At 44.4% G+C, this 25,296-nt stretch overlaps 1 protein-coding gene across 7 annotated transcripts; it reads left to right on the top strand.

The window, feature by feature from the left end:
* The first annotated feature begins 406 nt into the window (after positions 1–406).
* On the top strand, positions 407–24,983 carry ubr2 (ubiquitin protein ligase E3 component n-recognin 2). 7 transcript variants are annotated; one of them, XM_026308811.1, is made up of 47 exons: positions 407–511; positions 1,585–1,847; positions 1,978–2,056; positions 3,065–3,178; positions 3,273–3,403; positions 3,819–3,957; positions 5,108–5,170; positions 5,517–5,637; positions 5,722–5,829; positions 6,109–6,197; positions 7,680–7,778; positions 7,856–7,954; positions 8,821–8,984; positions 9,095–9,194; positions 9,747–9,875; positions 11,498–11,681; positions 11,795–11,856; positions 12,194–12,304; positions 12,874–12,939; positions 13,017–13,133; positions 13,235–13,298; positions 13,620–13,744; positions 13,847–13,899; positions 14,083–14,185; positions 14,279–14,327; positions 14,548–14,702; positions 14,894–14,996; positions 15,347–15,456; positions 16,175–16,258; positions 16,521–16,702; positions 16,791–16,999; positions 17,082–17,175; positions 17,512–17,673; positions 17,834–17,922; positions 18,034–18,094; positions 18,644–18,792; positions 19,308–19,363; positions 19,735–19,831; positions 19,914–19,981; positions 20,193–20,331; positions 20,428–20,521; positions 20,905–21,035; positions 21,237–21,345; positions 21,697–21,831; positions 21,920–22,090; positions 22,513–22,614; positions 23,055–24,983. In XM_026308811.1, the coding sequence occupies exons 1-47, from the start codon at positions 428–430 to the stop codon at positions 23,194–23,196; spliced, it is 5,358 nt and encodes a 1,785-aa protein (XP_026164596.1). In that variant the 5' UTR covers positions 407–427; the 3' UTR covers positions 23,197–24,983. The 7 variants fall into 7 exon arrangements, with proteins under 7 accessions (XP_026164596.1, XP_026164597.1, XP_026164593.1 ...); XM_026308812.1 differs by lacking the exon at positions 7,856–7,954; XM_026308808.1 differs by having other exon boundaries at positions 17,834–18,094.
* The last annotated feature ends 313 nt before the right edge of the window (positions 24,984–25,296 follow it).

Here is a 25,296-nt window from a genome sequence, read left to right as displayed (position 1 = left end):
GAGCTTCTGGACACAGAGTCCAAATTATGTGATAGTTTATCAATAAATAGATAAATAAAGAGTCAGAAACTGAGACATAACCATCAAATGCAGAAATAAAAATCCAAATTGGGATGTACTAAGTCAAATTATTATCTTGTCAAAAGAAAGTCATTATGTAATTTATTCAACAAATTCAAAAATAATGTAAAACTATTAAATTGTGTCACTTATGTGAAATGACTGAAGATCAAACATGAAATAAACATTAAAAAGTCAATATTACGATGAAGGTTCAAAATGACGGCCCACTTAATAAAGAAAGACACAAGTAACTAGAATTTTTAACGAGAAATAAAATTTAACGTCAGTCCTCGGCCCCGCCCTCACAGCTGTGGACCAGTTCCGGTTCCGTTCTTCTCGCAGCCTCAGGGCACAGGGAGGAAAGATGGCGGCGGTCGAGGCGGACAGAGATCCTTCGTCCGTTTTATGTTCTGAATTCCTGAACTTCTCCGCCAGAGGCACGGCGTCGGTAAGCGGCTGCTCCGGCTGCCTGTTTACGGTCAGCGGTCCGGTCCCGGCGCCGCTCCGTCACCGGCTGGACGCGGGATTTAGACGTTAAGCTGCTTGTTTTTCAGCTACTGCTAATGCTAAAGCTAATGCTAATGTTTAATATTACAGAATGTTTACAGGTAACACAAAAAGCATGTACCTGAGTAATCTTGATACCTGTACAGGTGCGCAGATTTATAGATTAGTCAGGTGACAGAATTCTTAGCTATCAACTTTTAATGGATTATTTTTTCAGGGTTTACAGACCAAACAACTAAGAAATTGAGAAGACAATCAGCAGGTTAATGGGAGGAGTGAAAAGTCCAACACACCTGCGGGCTGGGCTGTTAGCTTGTTGCTATGACAACAGTATTAAATCGTGTAGTTAGACGTTTTTGCACCTGTTCAGGTGTGTGAGAGCTCAGACTTCAATCTGCTGATCATTTTCTCAAATACTATATGGAGAAATTGTTTTGATAATAGCAAAAAAAAAAAAAAACACGACGTAGTTACAGTTTCCCACAGTCCAACCTAAAATCTAAATCTGAAGAGATTCCTAGTGCTGTGACACCTGCCTGACAGACCACCAGTCCTGCTGCAGGACAGATTAGCCCCAGGGCTTGAAAATTACTGAATCCAGCTTCCTCCAAAATGCCTTGGAAGCTTGTGCCATGTGTTTGTTGGTTGTAATACTGGTGTTAGCTCAGTGACACCTGGTGTATGTGGGTCACTGTGTCAGCAGGTTAAAACTGTGACAGAGCTGATTGTTGCTGATTACTGACTGGACACCGGACTACTATACAGGTTGGAGTATTGTAATGCACTATAGGAATACTATATCCTGTACACACACCTGGGCACAGTTGTCTACTGTGGATTCTACTGTTTCTTCCTGTTCACCTGGAGCTGCACACCTGCAGGGATGTGTCCATGTTTTTGTAGCAGTGCAGTGGAAACTGGAGATCTGACAATTAATCCTTTTACTCTGATACATCACTGCCTGCAGCACAGCCTCCTCTTTCTCACTCCTCCTCCTCTCCCTCTCCTCCTCAGCAATGGCTGGCGGCAGCTGACTTGCAACAGGAAGTCTACCGTCATCTGGCCATGTATGTACCCAGAATCCTCTGCCTCGGTGGGGGTGGGAGGGAGGAGCAGAGAGAGGAGCTGGCTTGTCAGCTGCTCCTTCTGGCTCCTCTGGAGTGGCTTCTGCTGGGGAAGGAGCCGGCGGCTGGCCTGGCTCAGCTGCAGGAGAACAACCAGCCATCACCGCTGTGTGGGCACGTGTTCAAGGTGGGGGAGCCCACCTACTCCTGCAGGTAACTGACGCACACCTGCTCCTGCACCAAAAGTGGTACTTTGATGAGATAAATGTCTGAAAAATAATGTAATGTAATGTGTGTGTGTGTGTGTGTGTGTGTGTGTGTGTGTGTGTGTGTGTGTGTTTAGGGAGTGTGCAGCTGATCCGACATGTGTTCTGTGCATGCAGTGTTTCCTGGGCAGTGTTCACAAAAACCACAGATACAGGGTGAGTATACACACACTACCAGCTGGTGGATGTGACAACAGAAATATGACACACCGACTCTGAAACAGATACATACCTGCGGGCAGGTAAACACACACCCCGGCCACTACACGTCCTGCTGGTTACCTGTTATAATGTACAGAAGCAGCAGGTGTTATGCTTTGGCGTTAGGGTGTATTCACACTAGGCACAGTTGCTTCGTACCGGGTCTGAGAACAATGACTCCTCCTCCTCTTCACTCCCCTGCTGCCCCCACTCACCCTGCACTTGAAACGACCAACACACTGAGGTCACCACAATATCGCTGAAGACAAGCACTCTGACACGGGTCATGGAGCTGGTGTTAGTGATCAAACTGTGCCCCACACACATAAGCGTTCAAACTAGTCAAACAAACTGGATTTCAGGGGTCAAACGTGCCCGGGGACGGTACAGACCGTACGATACTGATCCTACTCCAAGAAACACACATGCACATGCTCATATAAAAAAAATGTACAGGTGTGTGTGCTGGACCATTCTATGCATATTCACAATAAAAATGATGGTGAGCTCTAACATTCAGAAGAGGAGCTCCTGTGTTTTTGTGTTTGTGACCCCTGAACATGACCTGTCCTTAACAGTGCCAGTCCAGGGACAGTCTGCAGGTCATCAGAGTTGTCAGCAGGATGTGGAGATGTCCTGTGTTTTCTGACTGTATCAATGTTTACAACTCTCTGTTTCTCTGTGACCAGTGGAGTCATGAGGTCTGCTGGGGCTGCAGCTCTGAGGTCGAAGGTCAACCTGTCAGCTGCACACACAGCACTTGAGACTGCAGCTCACAGCAAGAACACAGTCTGCTGTGAGCTGCAGGTGACACTGCCAGCACACACACAGAGTGTATGTGTGCGTGGGGTCTCTTGTGGGTCTGTGTGTGTATGTTATTTGTTATGCACTGTCTTGTTGCTGCATCCTGTATCACAGATGGAATATAGGAAACCCAACATGGTTTGTGTGTTTGTGTTGTAGATGACCACGTCAGGAGGTGGAGGATTCTGTGACTGTGGAGATGCTGAAGCCTGGAAAAGAGGTCCTTACTGCCAGAAACACACTCCCACAGACAACAGCAGGGACACAGATGAGGTGGAGCATCTGTTTATCTGTTAACCCGTCTGCCTTTGTTTAGCTGTCTGTGTATCTGTGTCTGTTTACCTGTCTGTTCTTCTTGTCTCTTCAGGATCCTGTGCTTCTGCTTCCAGCTGACCTGGTTGACCGTTGTTACAGCATCTTCTCCATCATCTTGAAGTACGCTGTGGACCTGCTGACCTGGGAACAGGAGGACCAGCTCCCTGCAGGATTGGAGCCACCGTATGCACACACACACACACACACACACACACACACACACACGCTTGCATGCAAATTCTTCTATCTTTGTGAGGACACTGATGCATTTTCTAGACCCTTAACCATCACAACCAAAAGCCTTACCCTAAACTTAAACCTAATTCTGGCCTTAACCCTAATACCAAGTGTTAACCCTCAAACAGGACTGGCCAAAATGTCCTCACTGATATGGTCAAAATTGTCATCACAAAGTTATAAGTACACAGACATTTTCAAACTGATTTAGTCCCGACCTGTGGAGATCATAACACTTGAGGGCAGTGTACAACCAGCAGTCATCAACGAAACATTATTCCTACAAACCATTACAGGAATACACGCTACTTTAATGTGAAATTACTGTTTCACTGCATGTGCTGATTCTTCCTGTGTGCAGGGAGCGAGGAGATACCTACTACTGCATGTTGTTCAATGATGAAGTTCACACATATGAACAGGTGATCTACACTCTGCAGAAAGCCGTCAACTGCAGCCAGAAAGAAGCCGTCAACTTCGCCACCACCGTTGACAGAGACGTCAGTACTCATCATTTTCACATCACCTCCTGTTGGTTATCAGTGTTAATGTGTAATACAAGGCAATCCAGCTGCAGCAACACAGTGGGGCTACTAAGAAGAAATCCTTAACAAGCACAGACCTGAGTTTAGTCTAGGCCTGCAATAAACAAGTATTTTAATAATCCGTTAATCGGTCGATTATGTTTTTGATAAATCGAGTATTCTGATTTTTACAATAGAATTTAGAGAAGTCAGTTTTCAATGATTTATTGTCAAAATAGAATCTTAGTTTTCCACACATGTAATAAAAAAAACCAACAAAACAATTATGTGTGATGACATTTAAACAGATCTTAAATTTTATCACATTGAAAATGGCACTTGTTTACTGGAATTTCACATTTAAATAAAAAGCGTGTGTCGCATTAACCCTAATGAAGCTACATACTTTGACATGCACTTGAACATTGCTAGACACTATCCTGGTGAGCTGCATGTAAAAAAGCAATTGTCTGAGGAATACGGACCTGATATGAGCACGACTTTGCTCCTAAGAGCTCCCTTGTAAAAAGTCTGGGTAGTGTCATGGTGTGAGCCAGTGGTGGACAAATCCCCGGCCTGAATCAGTGTTTCAGTCCTCCCCTTGTGTGAGCTCTATTGTCTCCACTGTCACTGCATGTGTTAAAATAACAACTACACACTATTTCTGGATGTGACTCATGACATTGTAGGGAATTTGTGTGAAAACAGAAACATTTAATCCACAACCGATTCTGACCTGCGTCAGTCATCAGAACAGGTGTGTGTGTACACACCATAAACATTTTACTGGATGACTGATTGTTTGACCACATAACAGAAAAACTAGAACAAGAAGGCACCGCCATCATCCACATGACTTGTTTAATTGTGGAAAATATGATTTTCTTCTCCACTTCTGCCGTTTTTTGGTTCTGCTCGCCACAAACAGCTGCATTACTCGATCTAACTAATCGATAGATTTGTTGCTCATTATTTTATTAATCTAAATTTATCGATTAGTTATTGCAGCCCTAGTTCAGTCAGAACATACCCTGCTCTGTCTGTGATGAAGTCCATGTTATTTGCTGAAAGCTCCAGGTAAACTCATTGTATAAAGTTCATCTGCTCTGTGTATGTGTTGGTGCAGGGCAGGAAGTCCGTTCGGTATGGAGATTTCCAGTTCTGTGAACAGGCCAAGTCTGTGATTGTGGTGAGTGTCCACTGCCCCTACAGACCAGGCTACTAACTGGACTACTGACTGACCAAACCTGTCACTGACCTGACTACATTAAACTGCTGACTGATACTCATCCGGGTGCTGGATGAAAAAATAGACAGAGAACAGATTAAAGATTTGCCAGGAAATTTAATAGATCAGTGATTTGTGGATTAAACCTGCAGTTTTAACGTGTATATGACATGTTCACTGTTTTCAGCTGCTGTATGTCTGTGAGGCTGCTGGAAAGCAGAGGCTGCCCTGCAGTCTGACATTTAAATTCAGCTTCAGTCCGTTGTTGTTGCTGGAAGGTTGAATTAACTTTGTCTCTTTCCCCCAGAGGAACACCAGTCGTCAGTCGAAGCCTCTCAGGGTTCAGGTGATGCATTCATCTGTTGTTGCTCATCAGTGTTTTGCTCTGAAGGCTCTCAGTTGGTTGGGACATATCATTCAGTACTCTGGTATGTCTGTGTTACATTACCCATGATGCTTCTGTACAACTGTGTCCCTATTGCTGCATAATGCACAGTGTTGACATGTTTCAGATGGTCTGAGGAGGATTCTGTGTCAGGTTGGTCTTCAGAAAAGTTCAGAAGGAGAAAACTCCTCGCTGGTCGACCGACTGATGCTCAATGACTCCAAGATGTGGAAAGGTAACCGCACACGCGTCACATCACATAAGCACATGTTTTTATAGGTTCTCAAAGCGATAGAAAGCACTTAGAAAAAGCTGTTTTCATGACAAAGTTCTTGCAGTCTCCATCCTGCTGTGGACACATCTGTTATTTCTTAAAACTACTGGTTGTTCCAAAACTAATAAAAAAAATTCACCTAGTTCATCTGTTGTCCAAGTCTTGCTTAAGGAGTAATTACTGATATTCTAGGGGATGATTGTTGGGACAGGTAAGGACTCACCTGATCTCTGTCTGTAGGAGCGAGGAACATTTACCACCAGCTGTTGATGAACAGCCTCCTCATGGACCTCAAGTATAAGAAGATCTTTGCCATCCAATTTGCCAAGGTAACACACCTGATCAATTTACCTTTCCACTAACAGTCCCCTGAAGTTTTCACAAAGCCGCTGATGGGCGACATCATGTTGACATCATGATTACTGTTGTTCCATGAATGAACAGACCATCTCCACAGTAACTGATTACTGTGTTGAATACTTGGCATCAGAAGACAGAATCAGAATGATGTGAAACTAAAGCACCATCCTCATGTGTTTTAATTCTACATGTGACATTTTGTGTGTGGTAACTGACATCAAGGGTTCAAGGTGCTTAGATTGTCATTTCAACCATGCATAGTAAGCACAGTGAAGTGAGACAACTTTCTAGTTTTATGTGTGAATTAAAGAACATATTTTGGTCAAAATTAACTGCAAGGTTTTTCAGAGTAGTACTGGAGGCCAGAGCTGTGCCATCTAGAGTAGCTATATTGTTAGAGGTTTTCAGGCCAGAATACAATAACCTCTGTTTTCCCTGAGTTTAAAAGTAGAAAGTTACTGGTCATCCAGGCCTTTATGTTCTTTAGACACACTTGAAGTCTGGCTAACTGGTTTGTGTTGTCAAGTTTCATAGATGGATATAGCTGAGTGTCATCTGCATAAAAATGGTAATTAATACAGTGCTTCCTAAAAACATTGCCTAAAGGAAGCATGTATAAGGTGAAGAGAATCGGTCCTAGCACAGAACCTTGTGGAACTAATTTTTGTGTGGTTCATCATGAACATGAACAAACTGGAATCTATCCGATTATTATGGAACCACTTTAACTCTGTTTCTTTGATCCCAATCACATGCTCCAGTCTCTGTACTAAGATGCCGTGGTCGATAGTGTCAAATGCAGGACTAAGGTCTAGCAGGACAAGTACAGAGATCACCTGGACAGTACAAAGCAGACTGAGCTGCACACTGACCTAACCAGCTGTTACTATCACAGTCCACAGGTTTGCAGCACAAATGCAGCAGCCGGGGCTCGCTCCTGCCTCCCTCTGGTTCATGTTGTGTCAGTGACACATTAGTGTCACCACCTGAGATGCTAGCTGTCAGAAAGATACAGCAGCTGGACTACCCACAATTCCACACAGGAGCAGGTAGCTCACCCTGGGTCACAATGAGGTGCTTATTAATAATGTAGTACTTCCATACCAAGCATGCTCTATGAAGATGAGATGATGGGACCCTCAGCTAGTTTAAGTCACACTAGATCACATCAGCATGTGTTTCATGTCTGTGTGTTCACATTTGACTGATTTAGGACCCTGAGGAGGCAGACCAGCTTTTGTCAACTGGTCTTTCGGAGTTTTAACAGTAGTTTAAACTGTGAATCACTGCTCCACCCCTAGTGATTGGAGGTTCAGGTTAAATTGTTGGCTTGTTGGTTCCAGACTTCGTGTATTGGTGTTTGTTTGATGAGGTTTAATTTTGGGGTTAGAGGGGTGTCGGCCAGGCAGCAGTGACCTCTGACCCAGAGGTGAAATGTCGTCCCCCTCTAGAACTACAGACGCCTGCAGACAGATTTTATGGAGGATGACCACGAGCGAGTGGTGTCAGTGACCTCACTGTCTGTACAGCTCTTCACCGTCCCAACCATGGTGAGTACTCTTCCTCCTCTGTACCTCCACACACCTCCCTTTCTCTGTCTCTCTCCCTCTCCTTGTCCTCATGGTAGAGTTACGAGCGATTGCAGAGCGACTACGTGAAAGACGACCACGACCGTGAGTTCTCCATCACTGACCTGTCAGTACAAATATTCACCGTCCCCTCACTGGTGAGTTTTTGTTGGAGGCGACAAGTTCTGAACAGGACCAGTTTATTTCTTTTACATCTTTCTTACACTTTCACTTTCTCTCACTTTAAACAATGTTTGGACACTTTCATTGCTTGTTATTGACTTTAAACATGATCTGTGCTGTTTTAAAATACACCAGTGCTCTGAACTTTAATAAACAGGTGAGTTGGCTGGTGTTCAGTAGTTTTAGTAGTTTCTTTTGTCTGGTGAAAATCTGTTTTGTGTTAATTTTATGTATTACAGTCAGTGGTTGAGTGAACAATGAAAAGGTTATGATAAAGCTCGGAGAGGGAACTCCTTGATTTTTTGTTGTATTGTAAGACACTTCTACTTTAGTAAATCAACAATCATCATGATGAATTTAGTTCCAAGAACATTGTTGAAAGTGAAGCATTACTTTTCCCACAAGACCCAGAATATAAGCCAGGATAGTGTGTTTGTTTCTTATTTTAAACACACTAGTCATTTCTAGGTTCTTCAGAAGTAAAGTCATAATCATGAAATGCTCCCACTTCACAATCTTAGAATCTAAGAAAACTGTGGGAGCAAGGAAGTGTGTCTCATCAGAAAAGATAAGTCTGCTTCCAGCTTTATATACTTGTCAGGGACGATCCTGACAATCCTACATTTCCCACAATGCACGTAGGTCGTGTAATCTCTCCCTGGTAAACAGCCAACCCTTCAAATGCTGCACCTTCATGCCTCATACGTCTGTTTTCACAGGCTGAGCAGAATGAGCCTTGTTTGGGTTAAAGTGCCATTAAAATCAGTAGAGTGGCCGGTTAATCTTCAGGGAAGGCATTTGGATATATTTACTGTTTTGTCTGCGTGCATGCGTGTTGCAGGCCCGCATGTTGATGGTGGAGGAGAACCTGATGACAACCATCATCAGGACATTTGTGGATCACCTCCGTCACAGAGACCTGCAGGGACGGTTCCAGTTCGACCGCTACACAGCCCAGCAGGCCTTCAAGTTCGGGCGAGTCCAGAGCCTCATCGGAGACCTTAAGTGAGCACCAGCTAGAGACCCGTCATATTCTGGGTATACACTGATTATATACTTGTTATACACCAGCTCCCCCAGTGAAACCAGTCTCTCTCCTGTGTACCTGTGTACAGGTATGTCCTCATCAGTTGTCCCTCTGAGTGGAGCGATCAGCTCAGACTCAAATTTCTAGAAGGACTGGATGCTTTTCTGGAGCTGCTCAAGTGTATGCAGGTAATGTGAAAATGTACACACCTGAGAAGTTCACCTGAGCAGGTAGAGTTTCAATTCAATTCAATATATTTGTATAGTGCCAAATCACGTGACAATTATCTTAAGGCACTTTACAAAAAAACAAAAACCCAACAAATCCCTCATGAGCAAGCACTTGACAGTGAAGAGGGAAAAACAGAAGAAACCTCGAGAAGAACCAGTTGTGACTTTACAGAGAGCTTTTTATGTTATTACACTGTTTTTCCAGGCTAGATAAAATTCTTCTAAATTTGTGAAACGCCACTTACTTTCCAGTCTTGATAGGGAGTAGGATTGAGGCAGCTGCCCTCCACTGTGTTGGCACATGGCACAGACGTAAATAAAGATGAAATCATTTTCTTAAATTTATTAAGAGTGTTGTCAGACAAACATCTCCTGTAGCAGAGTTTTCTTCCAAACGCTGCATGATCCATTATTTTAAATTCAAAAGTTATTAAAGACTGGTCAGACGAAAGAGGATTTTGGTGAAAGTTCAGCTGTCTGTCTCTGGTTCTGACCCTGTGTCTGTGTCAGGGCATGGACCCGGTGGTGAGGCAGGTGGGGCAACACATCGAGATGGAGCCTGAGTGGGAGGCAGCGTTCACACTGCAGATGAAACTGACTCACATCATCTCCATGATCCAGGAGTGGTGCTCCACTGACGTGAGACGACATATTATATGCTACATACTAACCCCGTATATAAACATATACATACTAGGGATGGGCAGTGGTTTTTGAGTATTTGAATAGTCCTAAGATTTTAAAGTGATTTTGTTTTTCAAAAACAAAAAGTAACATAGTTTTATGTTATATATATGTAGTTAATATCAAATACTATTTTAGCTTCAAATGCCCATCTCTAGTACATACTACATATTTCATATATACGTACTCTATATCAGGGGTCTCCAATCCTGGTCCTCAAGCGCTACTGTCCTGCTTGTCTTCCAGATATCCCTGCCCTACCCACTTCTGATTACTTGAATCAGGTGTGTTCAGCCAATTACAACCTGTTAGGGCAGGCATCGTTTAAAAATTTGTAGGATAGTAACGTCGAGGACCATCTGCATGTTGTCCCTGTGTCTGTGTGGGTTTTCTCCACCCACAGTCCAAACACATGCAGGTCAGGATTAGGGTCTGAACCCAGGTGGACCCGGGGCCTTTCTGTGTGGAGTCTGCATGTTGTCCCTGTGTCTGTGTGGGTTTTCTCCTCCCACAGTCCAAACACATGCAGGTCAGGATTAGGGTCTGAACCCAGGTGGACCCGGGGCCTTTCTGTGTGGAGTCTGCATGTTGTCCCTGTGTCTGTGTGGGTTTTCTCCTCCCACAGTCCAAACACATGCAGGTCAGGATTAGGGTCTGAACCCAGGTGGACCCGGGGCCTTTCTGTGTGGAGTCTGCATGTTGTCCCTGTGTCTGTGTGGGTTTTCTCCTCCCACAGTTCAAACACATGCAGGTCAGGATTAGGGTCTGAACCCAGGTGGACCCGGGGCCTTTCTGTGTGGAGTCTGCATGTCGTCCCTGTGTCTGTGTGGGTTTTCTCCTCCCACAGTCCAAACTCATGCAGGTCAGGATTAGGGTCTGAACCCAGGTGGACCCGGGGCCTTTCTGTGTGGAGTCTGCATGTTGTCCCTGTGTCTGTGTGGGTTTTCTCCTCCCACAGTCCAAACACATGCAGGTCAGGATTAGGGTCTGAACCCAGGTGGACCCGGGGCCTTTTTGTGTGGAGTCTGCATGTTGTCCCTGTGTCTGTGTGGGTTTTCTCTTCCCACAGTCCAAACACATGCAGGTCTGGTTGGTTGGGGACTCTAAATTGCCTGTAGGTGTGAATGTGAGTGTGTGTCTGTCTCTGTGTGTCAGCCCTGTGACCCGCCTCTCAACCACTGCATGCTGGGATTGGTTCAGGCCCCCTGGACAGCAGGAATATGAGGATGGATGGAGGGATATTACATATATGCAGACCACATATAGTACTATAAGCAAAACAAGCACATAATTATGAAGAACAAATATTTCACCAGATTTAATCAAAAACAGTTTTGAAGCTTGAGAGATGAGTGTGTAAACGTTAAAAGGTAGGATTTGATTTAATCATTTTTTATTACCTGTTTACTCCTAAATTGTCCACTGTGAGTGACATCTGTGTTTTCTGTTTGTAGAATTCATCATAGCTGATGGAATTTAAATATGATTGATCAGTGAATTGATCGTGAAACTTACCATTAGTTACTTTCACATGTTTCTTAAGTTAACCTTCATTTCTTTGATTTTGTACGTGTCAGGAGCGTGTGTTGATTGAAGCCTACAAGAAGTGTCTGAGTGCGCTCAGTCACTGTCACAACAGCCTTCCTGACGGTGAGCAGCCAATCAGCTTGAGTCTGGCCGGTCACTGTGTGGAGACGTACAGGTACCAGGTGTCTCAGGATAAAGTGTCTATACACCTGCCGGTGTGCAGGCTGCTGGCAGGTACACACACATATAGACTGACACAACGATGTAATAAAATAATGACATCTTCTGATTGGATGATTGTACAAACGCTGCAGCCTGAGATGCTGACGTATGTTGTCCCCCTGCAGGTCTCCATGTTCTCCTCAGCAGGACAGAAGTGGCTTCACGTTCTCCTGAGCAGCTGCCTCTGGTCAGTAACAGCAGCACTGATCTGGTCTGCTCAGTTTGACTGAATCGTTTCATGACAGGCGGTTAACGTCTTTTCCCCTTTTATTTTTGTGGGTTTCTGAAGTCTGAAATTCAGTGTGTTTAGGAATGCTTACGTTTTTTGCAGCTGACTAAAAATAATATTTGACTGGACTGTAAAACTAAATTGACTAAGATGTGTTTGGTCGGTACCTGATGGGATTTCTAGGGTCAGTGTTGTGGGTCATCTGCACAGCTGCTACTTGAAACCTTATCACCTTGTCTAAACTGATCAATACAGCTGTATTAACCTGTGTGTGCGTGTGCGTGTATGCCATCAGGGTGAACTCAGTCCGCCCCTCCTAATCGAACTCCCCCTCCGCTGCCTGGTGCTCTGTGCCCAGGTGCATGCTGGGATGTGGAGGAGGAATGGCTTCTCCCTAATCAATCAAGTAAGTCCCTACCTGAGCTTTTTGGCTTCTCTGACAGGAACAGACATCCCATAATACTGCCAGCAGGCAGTAAGCACATCAGATCAGTCAGGTCCTGGAAGACCAGGTTGCAGCTGAACTGTTCAGGTTTAGCTGAACAGTTCAGGTTTAGCAGCCGCTTTTGTGTCAGGCTTAAGGAGCTCTGAATCTAATCTAATCTCTGATCAGCTCCTGTCATGTTGGAAAGTTTCCAGAGATCCCACGGGTATCACATGCCCATCGCTGAGGTTTTCTCTGGTGGAACTGCAGTAACACAAACCCACAGTAGCAGACGCTCTCATTTCTCTGCTTGATGAAGGTGAAGGTGTCGGCTACGCAGTGAACTTCTACATTATTTCAAACCTTTTACAGCCAGACCACCACAGTAACTGACAGACTGACAGGCCAAAAATGCCCGATAGACAGCAAGGCTATCATTTACCCATAATGCAGTGCTCTCTGTAGAACATAGTTAAACCTGTTTTTGCGCTCTGTCCGTTCAAACCTGATGTTGTCTCTTCCTGTTTCCTTTGACATCGTTCCTGATTCAGATCTACTATTACCACAACGTCAAGTGCCGAGTGGAGATGTTCGACAAAGACATCATCATGCTGCAGGTAGTCTCCTGTGATTCTTCTGGCTCTGCCTGTGGACACAGCGCTCGTCTCTAACAGGTGTTTGTGTTGTGATGCAGGCGGGTGCGTCCATGATGGATCCAAACCACTTCCTGATGATCGTTCTCAGTCGATTCGAACTGTTTCACATTTTCAGCTCTGGGGATGTCAGGAAGAGATACAGGGAGGCCAACAAGGTCAGTACTGACACTCTGCTGCCTGCAACAGACCTCAGGAAGACAAACAGGGAGGCCAACAAGGTCAGTGCTGACTCTACTGACACTGCTGTGTGTGACAGGATGTGGCGCAGCAGAACAACACTCTGATCGAGGAGATGCTTCACCTCATTATCATGGTCATCGGTGAGTCTGTGATGCTTCTTTTATAAAGGCCAGTCAAAACATGTAGATAGGTAAATGTTGAGGTTAAGCAGGTGACTCAGGTGAACTGACATCAGCTCAGCTGCAGAATGATCTTCAGGAAACACTTTGCTGTCAGAGCAGCAGCTTGGTCCAGAGACAGGCCTCTTGCCTTTCCTCAGGACAGACAACCCAGATGTGTTTACGTCCCACACGCTGTGTGTCACTACGTCTTGTCAGTATCAGCCTGGTTACTGGCCAAGAGCCAGATTTACACAGGTAAATGTTTAGTAAACTATAGCTTTAAATATTTGTGTGGTACAGGTGAGCGCTACATAGCTGGTGTTGGACAGGTGGAGCCGTTTGATGAGGTCAGAAGAGAAATCATCCACCAGCTGTCAATCAGACCGATGGCTCACAGTGAGCTGGTGAAAGCTCTACCTGAAAACGTGAGACACCTGTTTGTTTATATGTGTCTCCTTTTACCTGTCGACCTGTTCACTTGTCTCACTCTCCTCAATACAGACAGCTGATCTGTTTTCTGTCTTCAGGGTAACAAGGAGACCGGTCTGGAGAGAGTCATCGACAGCGTCGCTTTATTCAAGTCAGTCTGTTTTCTTCAGTACTTCTGCCTTAACGTACACCATCAGTCCACCTTAAATACACACCCAGATTTAGCTGCCATCAGTCCACCTTAAAACCCAATGGAAGAGAAATAGTACTGTTTTGCATTAACATGGGAACTATTCATGACTGCAGTACTCACTGTGTAGTATTGTGTGTGCAGGAAGCCAGGTGTGACAGGTCGCGGTCTGTACGAACTGCGTCCTGACTGGAACAGAAACTTCAACCTGTACTTCTACCACTACAGCAGAGCTGATCAGTCCAAGGTACACACACCGATTAGTGTACTAGTGAGGGTATTGATCGGGACAAGGGTCTGTGTGCTGTCATGGTAACAGTATGTGATGTGTGGGTTTCAGGCCGAGGAGGCTCAGAGGAAGCTGAGGAGGCAGAACGGAGAGGATACAGGTAAATACACGTTGCACATTTTCGTATAACAGGAAGTTACCTGGGGGGGGGGGGGGGGGGGGGGGGGGGGGGGGGGGGCAGACTTGACCAAGTTTGACCAAATGCACTTCAGCTTTGACACAGATGATGATTGAAGCCAAGCTCCTATTTTTCTGTTAATTTTCTGTGGGTTGCCACTTGGTTTTTAAGTTAATGTGTGTGTCTGTGTGTGTGTTCCCAGCCCTGCCTCCCCCTCTGCCCCCCCCACTCTGTCCTCTCTTTGGCAGCCTGGTGAACCTGCTGCAGTGCGATGTGCTGCTGGCTATAGAGGGCGCTGTGCTTCAGTGGGCCGTGGAGCCCAGTGGGGGCGGCTGGACCGAATCTATGCTGCAGAGGGTGAGACCAGTGGGACCAGTTCAGAGCTCCTAACCAGTTTCCCTGACAAAGTGGAATATTCTTCTTCCCCATATCTTTAGACCCAGTGTCAAGTTTAGAAATCGTCAGTTTAAACATGAGCATGTTTGTGAGTTTACATGTGGATTGCTTGTGTGATGTGGATTTGTGTTATCGGTGTGTACTGTGTACAGGTGCTCCACCTGGTGGGAATGGCCCTGCTGGAGGAGCAGCAGCAGCTGGAGAACAGCAATGGAGACGATGATGTCACATTTAACTACACCTGCAAGATCACACGTTAGTATCTTTCCTGTGATGAGATGCATTTACTGTCCTCTGCCCAGTGTTTCTGACAGTTCTGGGAAAAGATGGTGTGACTGTGGTTCAGGAGCCAGAGACCGCCCCTTCCCTAATCAAAGGGTCGGTGGTCTGATTCTCAGTTTACCTAGTGTACAATTGCTTCTGGGCAAAACACTGAACCCCAAGTTGCTTCTTTCACTGATGTGTATGTGTGGAAATGGGTGAGCGTTCATTTACCAATTAAACATGGTTTCCTTCCATTCACAGGCCATCAGGTTTTTTTTCTGGTTTTGTTTCTTTGTTTGTCCTCTGACTTTCTTAGACCTCTTCATATTCTCTGTGTTCAGGTCCGGGTGAAGCTCCCAGTCCTTCAGGAAGTGTCCTGGCCCTGTTGGAGAGTCTGCAGAACGCTCCTCACCTGGAGGTCCACAAGGACATGATCACCTGGATCCTCAAGGTAAATGCTGACATCCCAATAAGCAGCTGATTCCTGCAGGTTGTTGAATAAATAAATATTTCAGCAGCTTGATTGGTCCAGTCATCTGTATTTTACATTCAATGTAAAATATTCAAATTCATCATTTACTGTTTTTAATGGAGCAGTGTGTAAAATATAAATGGTACTTTGGGTAGATGGAGAGAGGAGGAGACGGAACAGCAGCTCAGTCCATGGTGGGAGTCCTCAGGCAGTCTAGGCCTGTAGCAGCATACCTAAGGGATGGTTCAGGGTCACCTGAGCCAGCTCTAACAATATGCTTGGTCAAAAAGGAAGGTTTTCGGTTTGGCCTTAAAAGTTGGGAGGGTGTCTGCCTCCTGAACCCAGACTGAGAGCTGGTTCCACAGGAGAGGAGATGATAGCACACAAGTAGACCTGCACTTTGAGAGCGGAGTGCTCTATTGGGATGGTCTGGTACTGTGAGGTTTAACCACTTAATAATCTAGCCTTGAAATGAAATCTGCAAGCATCAGCGAATCTGTTCCTCGATGTGTCCCACAGGGTGTGGTCCTGGCCCCCATGTTGTTTTCGTGCATCACCAAGTAGAAGTTTGTAGTCGAAATATCATTTTCACTAACCCACATAAAAGGTTTTCTTGTTCAGGTCTGACTGGTTGATCTGGACGTTTCTTTGGGTTGTTCATGTAGAAGTTATTTGTTTTTTTGTGGTGTGTGTGCAGATGGTGGCAAACATCAAAACAATGAGAGAACGAACATCGTCCACATCCACTGTCAGCATCAGCCCAGGACAAGGAGCAGAGGAGGTAAGAAACAGAAACTCTGCCAGGTTTACCCAAAAGCTGCTTCAGAGTCGGTGAGAGAAAATACTGAAGGCAGTTTAATTTTAGATGATTCCTGTGTGTCGGTCTTTTCTGTTTCTGATTAAAAAGTTGAAGCAGTCAGAATCTGTTTGCACCACTGATCAGGTCTTCATAAGAAATAAAATCTGAATGAAAGTAAATGACTGCTTGTTCAGATTCATTGATTATTGATTACTTCCCTATGTACATATGGTATCTCCTCCAGATGGTAAGAGACAAGGACAAGGCAGAAAGGAAGAGGAAGGCGGAGATGGCTCGGCTCCGGAGGGAGAAGATCATGGCACAGATGTCTGAAATGCAGAAACATTTTATCAATGAGAACAAAGAACTTTTCCAACAGAGTCTGGAAGAGCTGGAGGCGTCAACGTCTGCTGCTGTTGGGAACAGGTGCACCTTTAGGGAACAGGTACCATCAGGTACACCACACAATATTTGAATTGTTTCTAGTGTCATTTCTGCTTTCTTCTCTTCCTAGTCCTCCCAGTTTGGAGCTGACCTGTGTTTCACAGGTGTGTGTTGGTCCCAGGAGGGTTGGTGGAGCTGAGCAACGTCAGCTGGTAACCTGTATCCTGTGTCAAGAGGAGCAGGAGGTCAGAGGTCATGGCAGAGCCATGGTCCTGGCAGCATTTGTCCAGAGGTCAACGGTTCTGTCTAAAAATCGTCACCATAACCTGCCAGACCCAGGTGAGCCTCACTGTGACATCATCGGAACAGTCACTGATCAGAAGTAACAACTGATTGATGTCTGCGTGGCTGTGTGTTTCAGAGCATCATGATCCTGTGTTTATGCACCCTGACCTGTCTCTGGGGATCCACACAGCCAGCTGTGGGCACATCATGCACGCTACCTGCTGGCAGAGGTACAGCACTGCAGCTGAAACAGTCTGAACAGTAGCAGCTCAATAAAAACAGGCTGTTCACATCATGAAAATCACCAGGAGTCCATCGTAAAAGACACTTAAAATAAACATTACGACATTAGAAAAGTTGTGTCAGGCACATTGTCCACTAGATGATGCTATGATCAGGCCCCTGAACACAAATATGGTAAACGTCCCAACCGCAGGACCAAGATCCCTGCAGACCACAGTTGTCGTTTTCAGTCTTGTGTAGTTGTTCTGCATCTCTGTATGGATTCAGGAGTTTGTTGGCCCTCATCAGCACCAGCACTCACCTGTGTGTGTGTGTGTGTTCAGATATTTTGAGGCGGTGCAGCTGAAGGAGCAGAGACGTCAGCAGCGTCTTCGAGGTCACACCAGCTATGACGTGGAGAATGGCGAGTTTCTGTGTCCGCTCTGCGAGTGTCTGAGGAACACCGTGATCCCTCTGCTGCCACACACACACTCACCTGACCACAGGTATGCATTCAACACCCGACCACAAGTGTACACACACACACACACTGATAGGCAGGTACATAAACACAGTCAGACATATTCTGACGATTTATTGATATGTCATATAACCTCATGTTATTACCTGAGAGGTGTGCACGCTCTTTTTTTTTTTTTCTTTCAGTGTCGACCATTCCAGTCTGGAGGCGTGGCTTAAGACCACCAATCAGCAGATAGCAGCACTACATTTCTCCCACAGAAAGCAGTCTGATGGTCAGTTACCTATCAGTCATTTAGAGGACATCACCACACCTGGCCCATTCAACTGTGTGTGTGTGTGTGTGTGTGTGTGTGTGTGTGTTCATGTTTTTGTATGTGTTTCAGGTGCAGTGGAGGAGGAGCTGCCTGTTGTTCCTGCAGGATTCAGTATCAGCTTCACTCCACAGTGAGTCAGGTGTTTCTATGGATCCTCATCAATAACCTAAGAGCCTGTGATCTGTCTCTTAGGATCTGGATCAGAGTGTCTTTAAGAGTCCGTTTCTATTAGCCCATCTGTGAATATGTAGAAATAATTTTACAGTACATAGCAGTAACATGTTAAACAGTCATTAGCTGAGCTGCCAGTTGAAACATTTTTCTATGGTATTTATTTGACCTTGTGGATCACTTTTTAGTCTTAGTGAAATGTGGTCATACCTTGTGATCAGCAACTGAATTGAGTTATGACCACAAACAGGTTTTGTGAGGTCACATTGAACTTTGACTTACAAATTATAAGTAGTTTGTCCAACTGGACGTCTGTGCCAGATTTGAAGAAATTCCCTCCAGGCGTCCCTGGGATGCAAGATTGGGGCAAAACGAAAACATATTATCTAAGCCCACAGCTGTTACCGGCACAGGGGCATAAACACTGTAGTACACAGGGTGTGTCAGAACACATCTGGATATCTTCAGTACATTGTGATGTCAGCTGTGATGTCACTGTTTTCCCCAGAAACCCCTTCTCCAGCAGCATCAGTGAGATGATTACCACCTTCAGCATGTCAGCCTACAAGGTGGGACTGAAGGTCAACCCCAACGAGCAGGACCACAGAGTCCCAGTGCTGAGCTGGTCCACCTGCGCCTACACCATTCAGAGTATAGGTATACACTCACCTGAGGGGTACACACCAGAGTCCTGCACAGGTCCAGTTTTGCAAGCCCGCACCCACAAAGCCCTGCCCCACACGTCGGGCCCGACCCTTTACCTGCAGTTATCTCTAAATGAAATCCGGAACCAATCAAACCCATTAACATAACACACAGAACCTGTACCTGTAAGTCACAGACTTTGGATAAAGTTAGTCTCATCACATTTGCTTTAATTTTACAGTAACAACAGTAACGTGGACTAATCACATCGGCTAATGAATGTTCAATAAAACCAAAACCCAATTTCCCCCCACATATACACAGACTGCTGAAAGCCAGCTGTGTTGGCATAAAGACGCACCTGTAAGATGTTGCATTATCACAGATTAGATGTTATTTATTTCACTCGCTGCCCCCGTGCAATTAGTCCTGTTACACATCATTGCTGTGGGTTACATGTCAAATATCCAACCTGGTGCAGGACTCCAGGACTCCTGGTGTCAGGCTTACAGTGTGTTTCTTCACAGAGCGTCTCCTGATGGATGAGGACAAGCCGCTGTTTGGAAGTTTACCTTGCAGACAGGTAACACCATCATAACACCGTCAGCAGGACCAGTTCACTGTTTCTTTTTTAGATAAGTTGGTTTCTGATCAGATTATTGATCAGTTCAGTGGCTCAGCAATCAATCACAGTGAGCCTGTAGCTGTTTATTCTCACGTGTCACTGTTTAAGCTGCTGATTTTTTTTTTGTCAGTTCATTCAAGTTTTATAACTGGAGTCTAAATTTTTAGTGACGCGAGGATTCTCACACTAACATCTGTACAGATGCTCAGCCCAGACAGTCTGAGCGTCTCGAGCCAGCCTCGTGTAAAACACTGACGATGTGATAATATGAACCCTTGATGTAAACATTCCTCAGAGCAGGTAAATCTCAGGTGTGTCCCCTGTTACAGGACGACTGTCTGAGCTCCCTCACCAGGTTCAGTTCAGCGTGTTGGACAGCAGCTCCACTGAAAACAGTTCACACTCACTTCATAAGGCTGTTTGCAGGTAAACACACACACTTCTCAGACAGTGATTAGCAGTTGTGTATGTTTGTAACTTCTTAGTAATAACAGTGTGTGTGTTGTAGCTCTAATCCCGGACTCGCAGGTGCAAAACACTCCGTGTGTCCTCGACATCGACATGTTTCACCTGCTGGTGAGTTTCTTTGCTTCATGTCCAGTTTAACTCCAGTTTAAATCCAGTTCAAAGCCTGTTTGCATTGTGTTCATCTGGTTTCTTTCCAGTGTAAAACCAGGTAACTATGATTTCAGTTCTAGATAATCACTTTCAGCCCAGTTTAAATCTGGTTTGAACCTTAAATCCAGTATAGATCCAGTTCATTCCCAGTGTGTCTCTGTCTCTGCAGGTGTACACCGTGTTGTCCTACAGCTCAGTTCATAGTCTGGACCAGTCAGGACGCAGCGTGGTAGACTCAGCCCACCTCCATCTCCTTCACCTGGTCACTGTTGCTCACCTGGTTCAGATCTTGCTTACCTCCAACACAGGTGACACACACACACACACACACATGATCAATCATCCTGCAGGCGTCTCTGTTTCTACCTGTCAACCCGTCTCACCTGTCTGTCACCTGTCTGCAGAGGAGGTGAGTATGGATCAGGACAATGAAGGGTCGGAGGAAGAGGAGGCGGCCATCTGTCAGCTCTACAGCACACTAAGGAAACACCTGGACAGGTGAGTCACCCGTCATTGATATCAGTAGCGATATTCACTGCTGCAAACAGATGTTCAGCATCTGGAAATCAGTTTTCTTTTTTTTTTTAGATTGAGATTCTCTGAATTTTTACCTGCTGTATCAGCCAAGGAGTAAAAACAGAAAACAGATTTAAAGTGGACATGAAAGGCTGAGATCTGATTGATTTATTGATTAGTCACCCGCTAATAAATTGATACTAAAAATTAAGTTGTACATAAAGGAGAAGAAATTAAAGATTGGAGTCAAAAGTCAATCAATAAGGACCAGGGGCAAATTAAATTTAAATTTTTAAATAAATGTGGATATAAACAATCATCAGTAATTACTGATGAGTGCGTGTGTGCGTGTGTGTGTGTGTCAGTGTGTTGCCTAAGGTGTCCTCTGGGTGGCAGCTGTGGCGTTGTGTTAAAACCGGTGTCCTGCCGTTCCTCCGAGCCGCTGCACTCTTCTTCCACTACCTGAACTCTACAGCGCTGCCTGCTGACCTGCTGGGTAACAACAACACAACAGTGACACACAGGACAGACTTAAGTATCATAACAAAGTCTGTGTGATATTTAATACACTCATTCTAATATTTAAAAGATGAATATAAAGCCTATTGAAAATATTTACTATAGTTTTTACATTAACACAAAGTGTAGTTGAACAGAAACAGAAGAAAATATTGTTTTTGTTGTTTTTCTGTTGTAGTTGCAGGTCCTGGTCAGTGGGAAGCGCTGTGCAGCTACCTCAGTCTGCCCCCCAACCTGCTGCAGCTCCACCACAGCCATCGCACACTTCTGGAGCCGCTCATACATAGGTAACACACACACGCATACACACAGGTAACATGCACATACACACAGGTAACACACTGCTCATACTTGGGGCATTTGCACATGCACATGTTTTTTATGTAAATGTCTATTAAAAAAATTATCACTGTGTTCATGCGATGTCATGACAATTATCAGGTCGTGTGTTGTTACCGTGGTAACGTCTTACCCCTAACCCACAATGTCAGGGTTCAACATCATTTGTTTGTTTACGTCATTCTCCCGAAAAACAAAGGTCACCAGTTTAGCCTTCCGTCCATCGCGTTAAATGCTTTGTGTGTGTGTGTGTGTGTGCGTGTGTGCGTGCGTGCGTGCGTGTGTGTGATGTCGTACAGATGGTGTTGTCATCCAGGTGTTAGACAGACCCTGCAGGGAGGCGGGGTCATAGTAAGGTTTCCCAGAGAGTCCAACAGACTGATCGAGCTGCCAGAAGATTACAGCGTCCTGATCAACCAGGCGTCCAGCTTCACGTCAGTGCACGTTACACAAACTAAACACACACGTCCTGCTGCTGCGCCACATCCATGTAAAAAGTGATCCTGTGTGTTACCTGTGCAGGTGTCCAAGGTCAGGTGGAGATAAGTCCCGTGCGCCCACCCTGTGTCTGGTTTGTGGCTCCATGCTGTGTTCTCAGAGCTACTGCTGTCAGACCGAGGTGGATGGAGAGGACGTGGGAGCGTGCACTGCGCACACCTTCACCTGTGGAGCCGGCCTCGGACTCTTCCTCAGGTAACACCTGTTATACTGTGGCTATTGCTCATGGCACATCTGTCATGTGTAAATGTTAACATCTGACACTCAACACTTTGAAATGATCATTTATTTTGTTACTGTTTGATATCTACCTGTGAAGCTCTGTGGCATGTTTATACCTTACCTGAGCATACCAGATGAGCTCTATTTGTTTAGTTTTCTGTGAAGATTTAAACCATTTTTGATATTTTTGGGACTTTTTTCTGACTCTTGCCAGGATGTACTCTGTTTATTACTGGACAGGAAATACAGCAACTGTGCAGGAGTAATGACGGTGTGTGTGTGTGTGTGTGTGTGTGTGTGTGTGTGTGTGTGTGTGTGTGTGTGTGTGTGTGTGTGTGTGTGTGTGTGTGTGTGCGCGCGTGTGCGCGCGCGTGCGCGCGCGTGCGTGCGTGTAGGGTTAGAGAGAGTCAAGTGTTGTTTTTAGCAGGTAAAACAAAGGGCTGCTTCTACCCTCCTCCATACCTAGATGACTATGGAGAAACTGACCAGGGCCTCAAGTAGGTGTTCACCCCTTTACCCAAACCACACCGGCAAAGATACTGACATGAACACTGGCACAGACAGACACACACATACACACACACACACACACATACACATATACACACTCACACTGCCATTGACCATCTGTGGAGTTTAATGCTGATCTGAACCAAAGTCTCTGACCCCCCAGTAAACGAGCAGTTATTTTATTATTACCCAGCAGTTCAGACTTTTTGTTTCTGTTTATTTGCTCGGTTTTATTGTTTATTTATTTGGTTTTAGTTTTCGTTGTGTTTGTAGATTGTTTGTGTTTGTCTAAATTACTTTTTTTTGTTGCTTGTCTTTTATGTGTCTGTGCATGTATTCAAGCTTGTACTTATTGTGTATTTGTTGATCATTTTATTTGTTTGCTCCTGTTTAATAATTTGTTGTGTATTTTTGTGTGTGTCTGCAGGCGGGGGAACCCCCTCCACCTGTGCTCAGAGCGTTACAGGAAGATCGAGCGTCTTTGGCGTCAGCACAGCATCGCTGAGGTCATCGGTCACGCTCAGGAGGCCAATCAGACGCTGGTCGCCATTGACTGGCAACACCTGTGATGTTCAACACACACACACACACACATAAAGATGGCCTGCGATGGCTATCACCATCTGCCCTGCCCCCTTTTTCAACCCTTGCTGTCCACCACTCAGCTTCCTGCAGCCAGCGCTGAGCTCAGATCAGCTTTCAGGGACTTTTTCAGGACTTTCGTCTTGTTGGTTTCTGTCCGAGCACTAACCCGCTCCATGCCTCATCCGTCAATCAGAGGACCCTCTCATATCATCTTTCATTTATTTCACCTTTGAAACTTTTCTGACTTTGTGTGAATGTTTAAAATATAGGTACAATTCTGCAGAAACAAAAAAATTCAAAAGAATTCAAAATAACACAGAGCCAAAGTGAAGCCCTGCCCACCGGCTTCAGGTTGATGTACTCCCAGGATGCATTTCACTAACAAACAGCCAATCAGAGAGCTTTGCAAGTGTAAAATACAGTGACAAGTTGAAGCTGTAATCAACGCACGAAAAAACAGTAACCGCAACAGCAGGTGAGGTTCATGGGTAATGTAGTATTTAGAGACTGCAAAAAATGTTCAGTTACACTGACTCCAACAACAGATCAATTAGCTGATTGACCAAATGTATCAGCTATTAGGCTAATCAATTTATCATTTAGTTTTCAGTCAAAACACACATTTTCTTTTTTTCCAGTTTCTGAATTTGAAAATGTGCAAACATTTTTGTTAGAAAACCTTAAATTCAAATTGAGAAACACTGATTGAGACAATAAACAGCAGATTAATCGATAAGGAAAAAAACGATCGGCTGACCTTTTAAGTGTGGCAGTTTAGTATTTGAGGTATTGCCTTTCAAAGTTACACTTTCACTTACAGGTGCGCCAGGTGTTTACCTGTGATCCTGAGGATATAAGCTCATCTGAGAATATAAGCTTAGAAAAACTTGCAGCAGTTATTGATTAATCTGCTGATTGTTCTTCATTTGGTTTGGTCAGAAAAATGGTGAAAAGTCTGAACCCACGATCCCACAGGTGTAGTCTTGAAAACCTGTGAGTAGAAAATGTTTTGTATGTTTTTATATACAAAAATACTTCATTGATAATTGACTTTTAATTGACCGATTGATGAACCTCCAAATTTTTTGTCATCTTTGTTAAAACATTTTGCTGAAACATTTATCATTGTTAATTTCTTACTAATCGCTGCAACTCTGTGCTGATGTTTATGTCCAGATTGATCAGTTTCTATGACAACAGATTGCATCATGTGACAGAAAGTTCAGGGTGCAGGCCTCAGCTGACTATAGATCATTTTAACATGTCACAGAGGTGCATTGATTAGGTGCAACTGGGTTTTCCTTTAGTGTTTAGTATTTTATTTAAAGAGACTTTGGGTTTGTGTGTCTTGTGCGTTTGGCGAGCTGTGTGATGTCCTTCCTGTTAAAATGAGTTGGGATTTTTTTTATGGCTTTGAGTTTGTGCTGACTCACGTGTCCAGGTCAACGTGAACAGCATTTACTTTATTTATTGGCTTGTTGTTTAAATCAGTTTTTCTTTAAGCAAGTGACAGAGTCATTTTCAAAGATTCAGATGAAACAAGCAGATTTTTGTCACTCGTGTCAAATAAAATCTGATTTTCAGACTGATCAACAAAATATGTTTTTAAGTTGGAGATATTTTTTTAGGGTCATCTGGTCGTCCACTGCATGTCGCCTCCTCTGCTGCAGCATTTATCACTTCTCACTTGTTAATATGTGAATTCTTGTATAAATCGGTAAATGTACAATATTGTATAAGAATAACAAAACCAATAAAAACTTTAAAATAAGTTTTTGTTTGACATATTGTTTAAAAACTCGTCAGTCGCAGCTTCTGCCTCTAAACACTAGTCCAGAAATATGTACAACAGTAAAATCCAAAACCTCTAATTACAGTATTACAAATATTTTGTCAAATACTGTAATACTGTAAAATCATGGAGAAAAATGAGTAAAATACATGTAAAATTAATAGTAAAAACTTTGCATATGTGACAATTTATTCCTGAAATATACAGAAAAATAATAATCTGGGTAAAATGATTTGTGGGAAACAAAAACAGCAAATCCAGCTGCTTCTTTTGCAGATTAATACAAATGAAA

This window comes from Mastacembelus armatus, chromosome 15 (genome assembly GCF_900324485.2).
Source record: "Mastacembelus armatus chromosome 15, fMasArm1.2, whole genome shotgun sequence".
Lineage (NCBI taxonomy): Eukaryota > Metazoa > Chordata > Actinopteri > Synbranchiformes > Mastacembelidae > Mastacembelus > Mastacembelus armatus.
The sequence above is the reverse complement of the archived record's forward strand: the minus strand, read 5'-3'. Positions and strand labels throughout refer to the sequence as shown.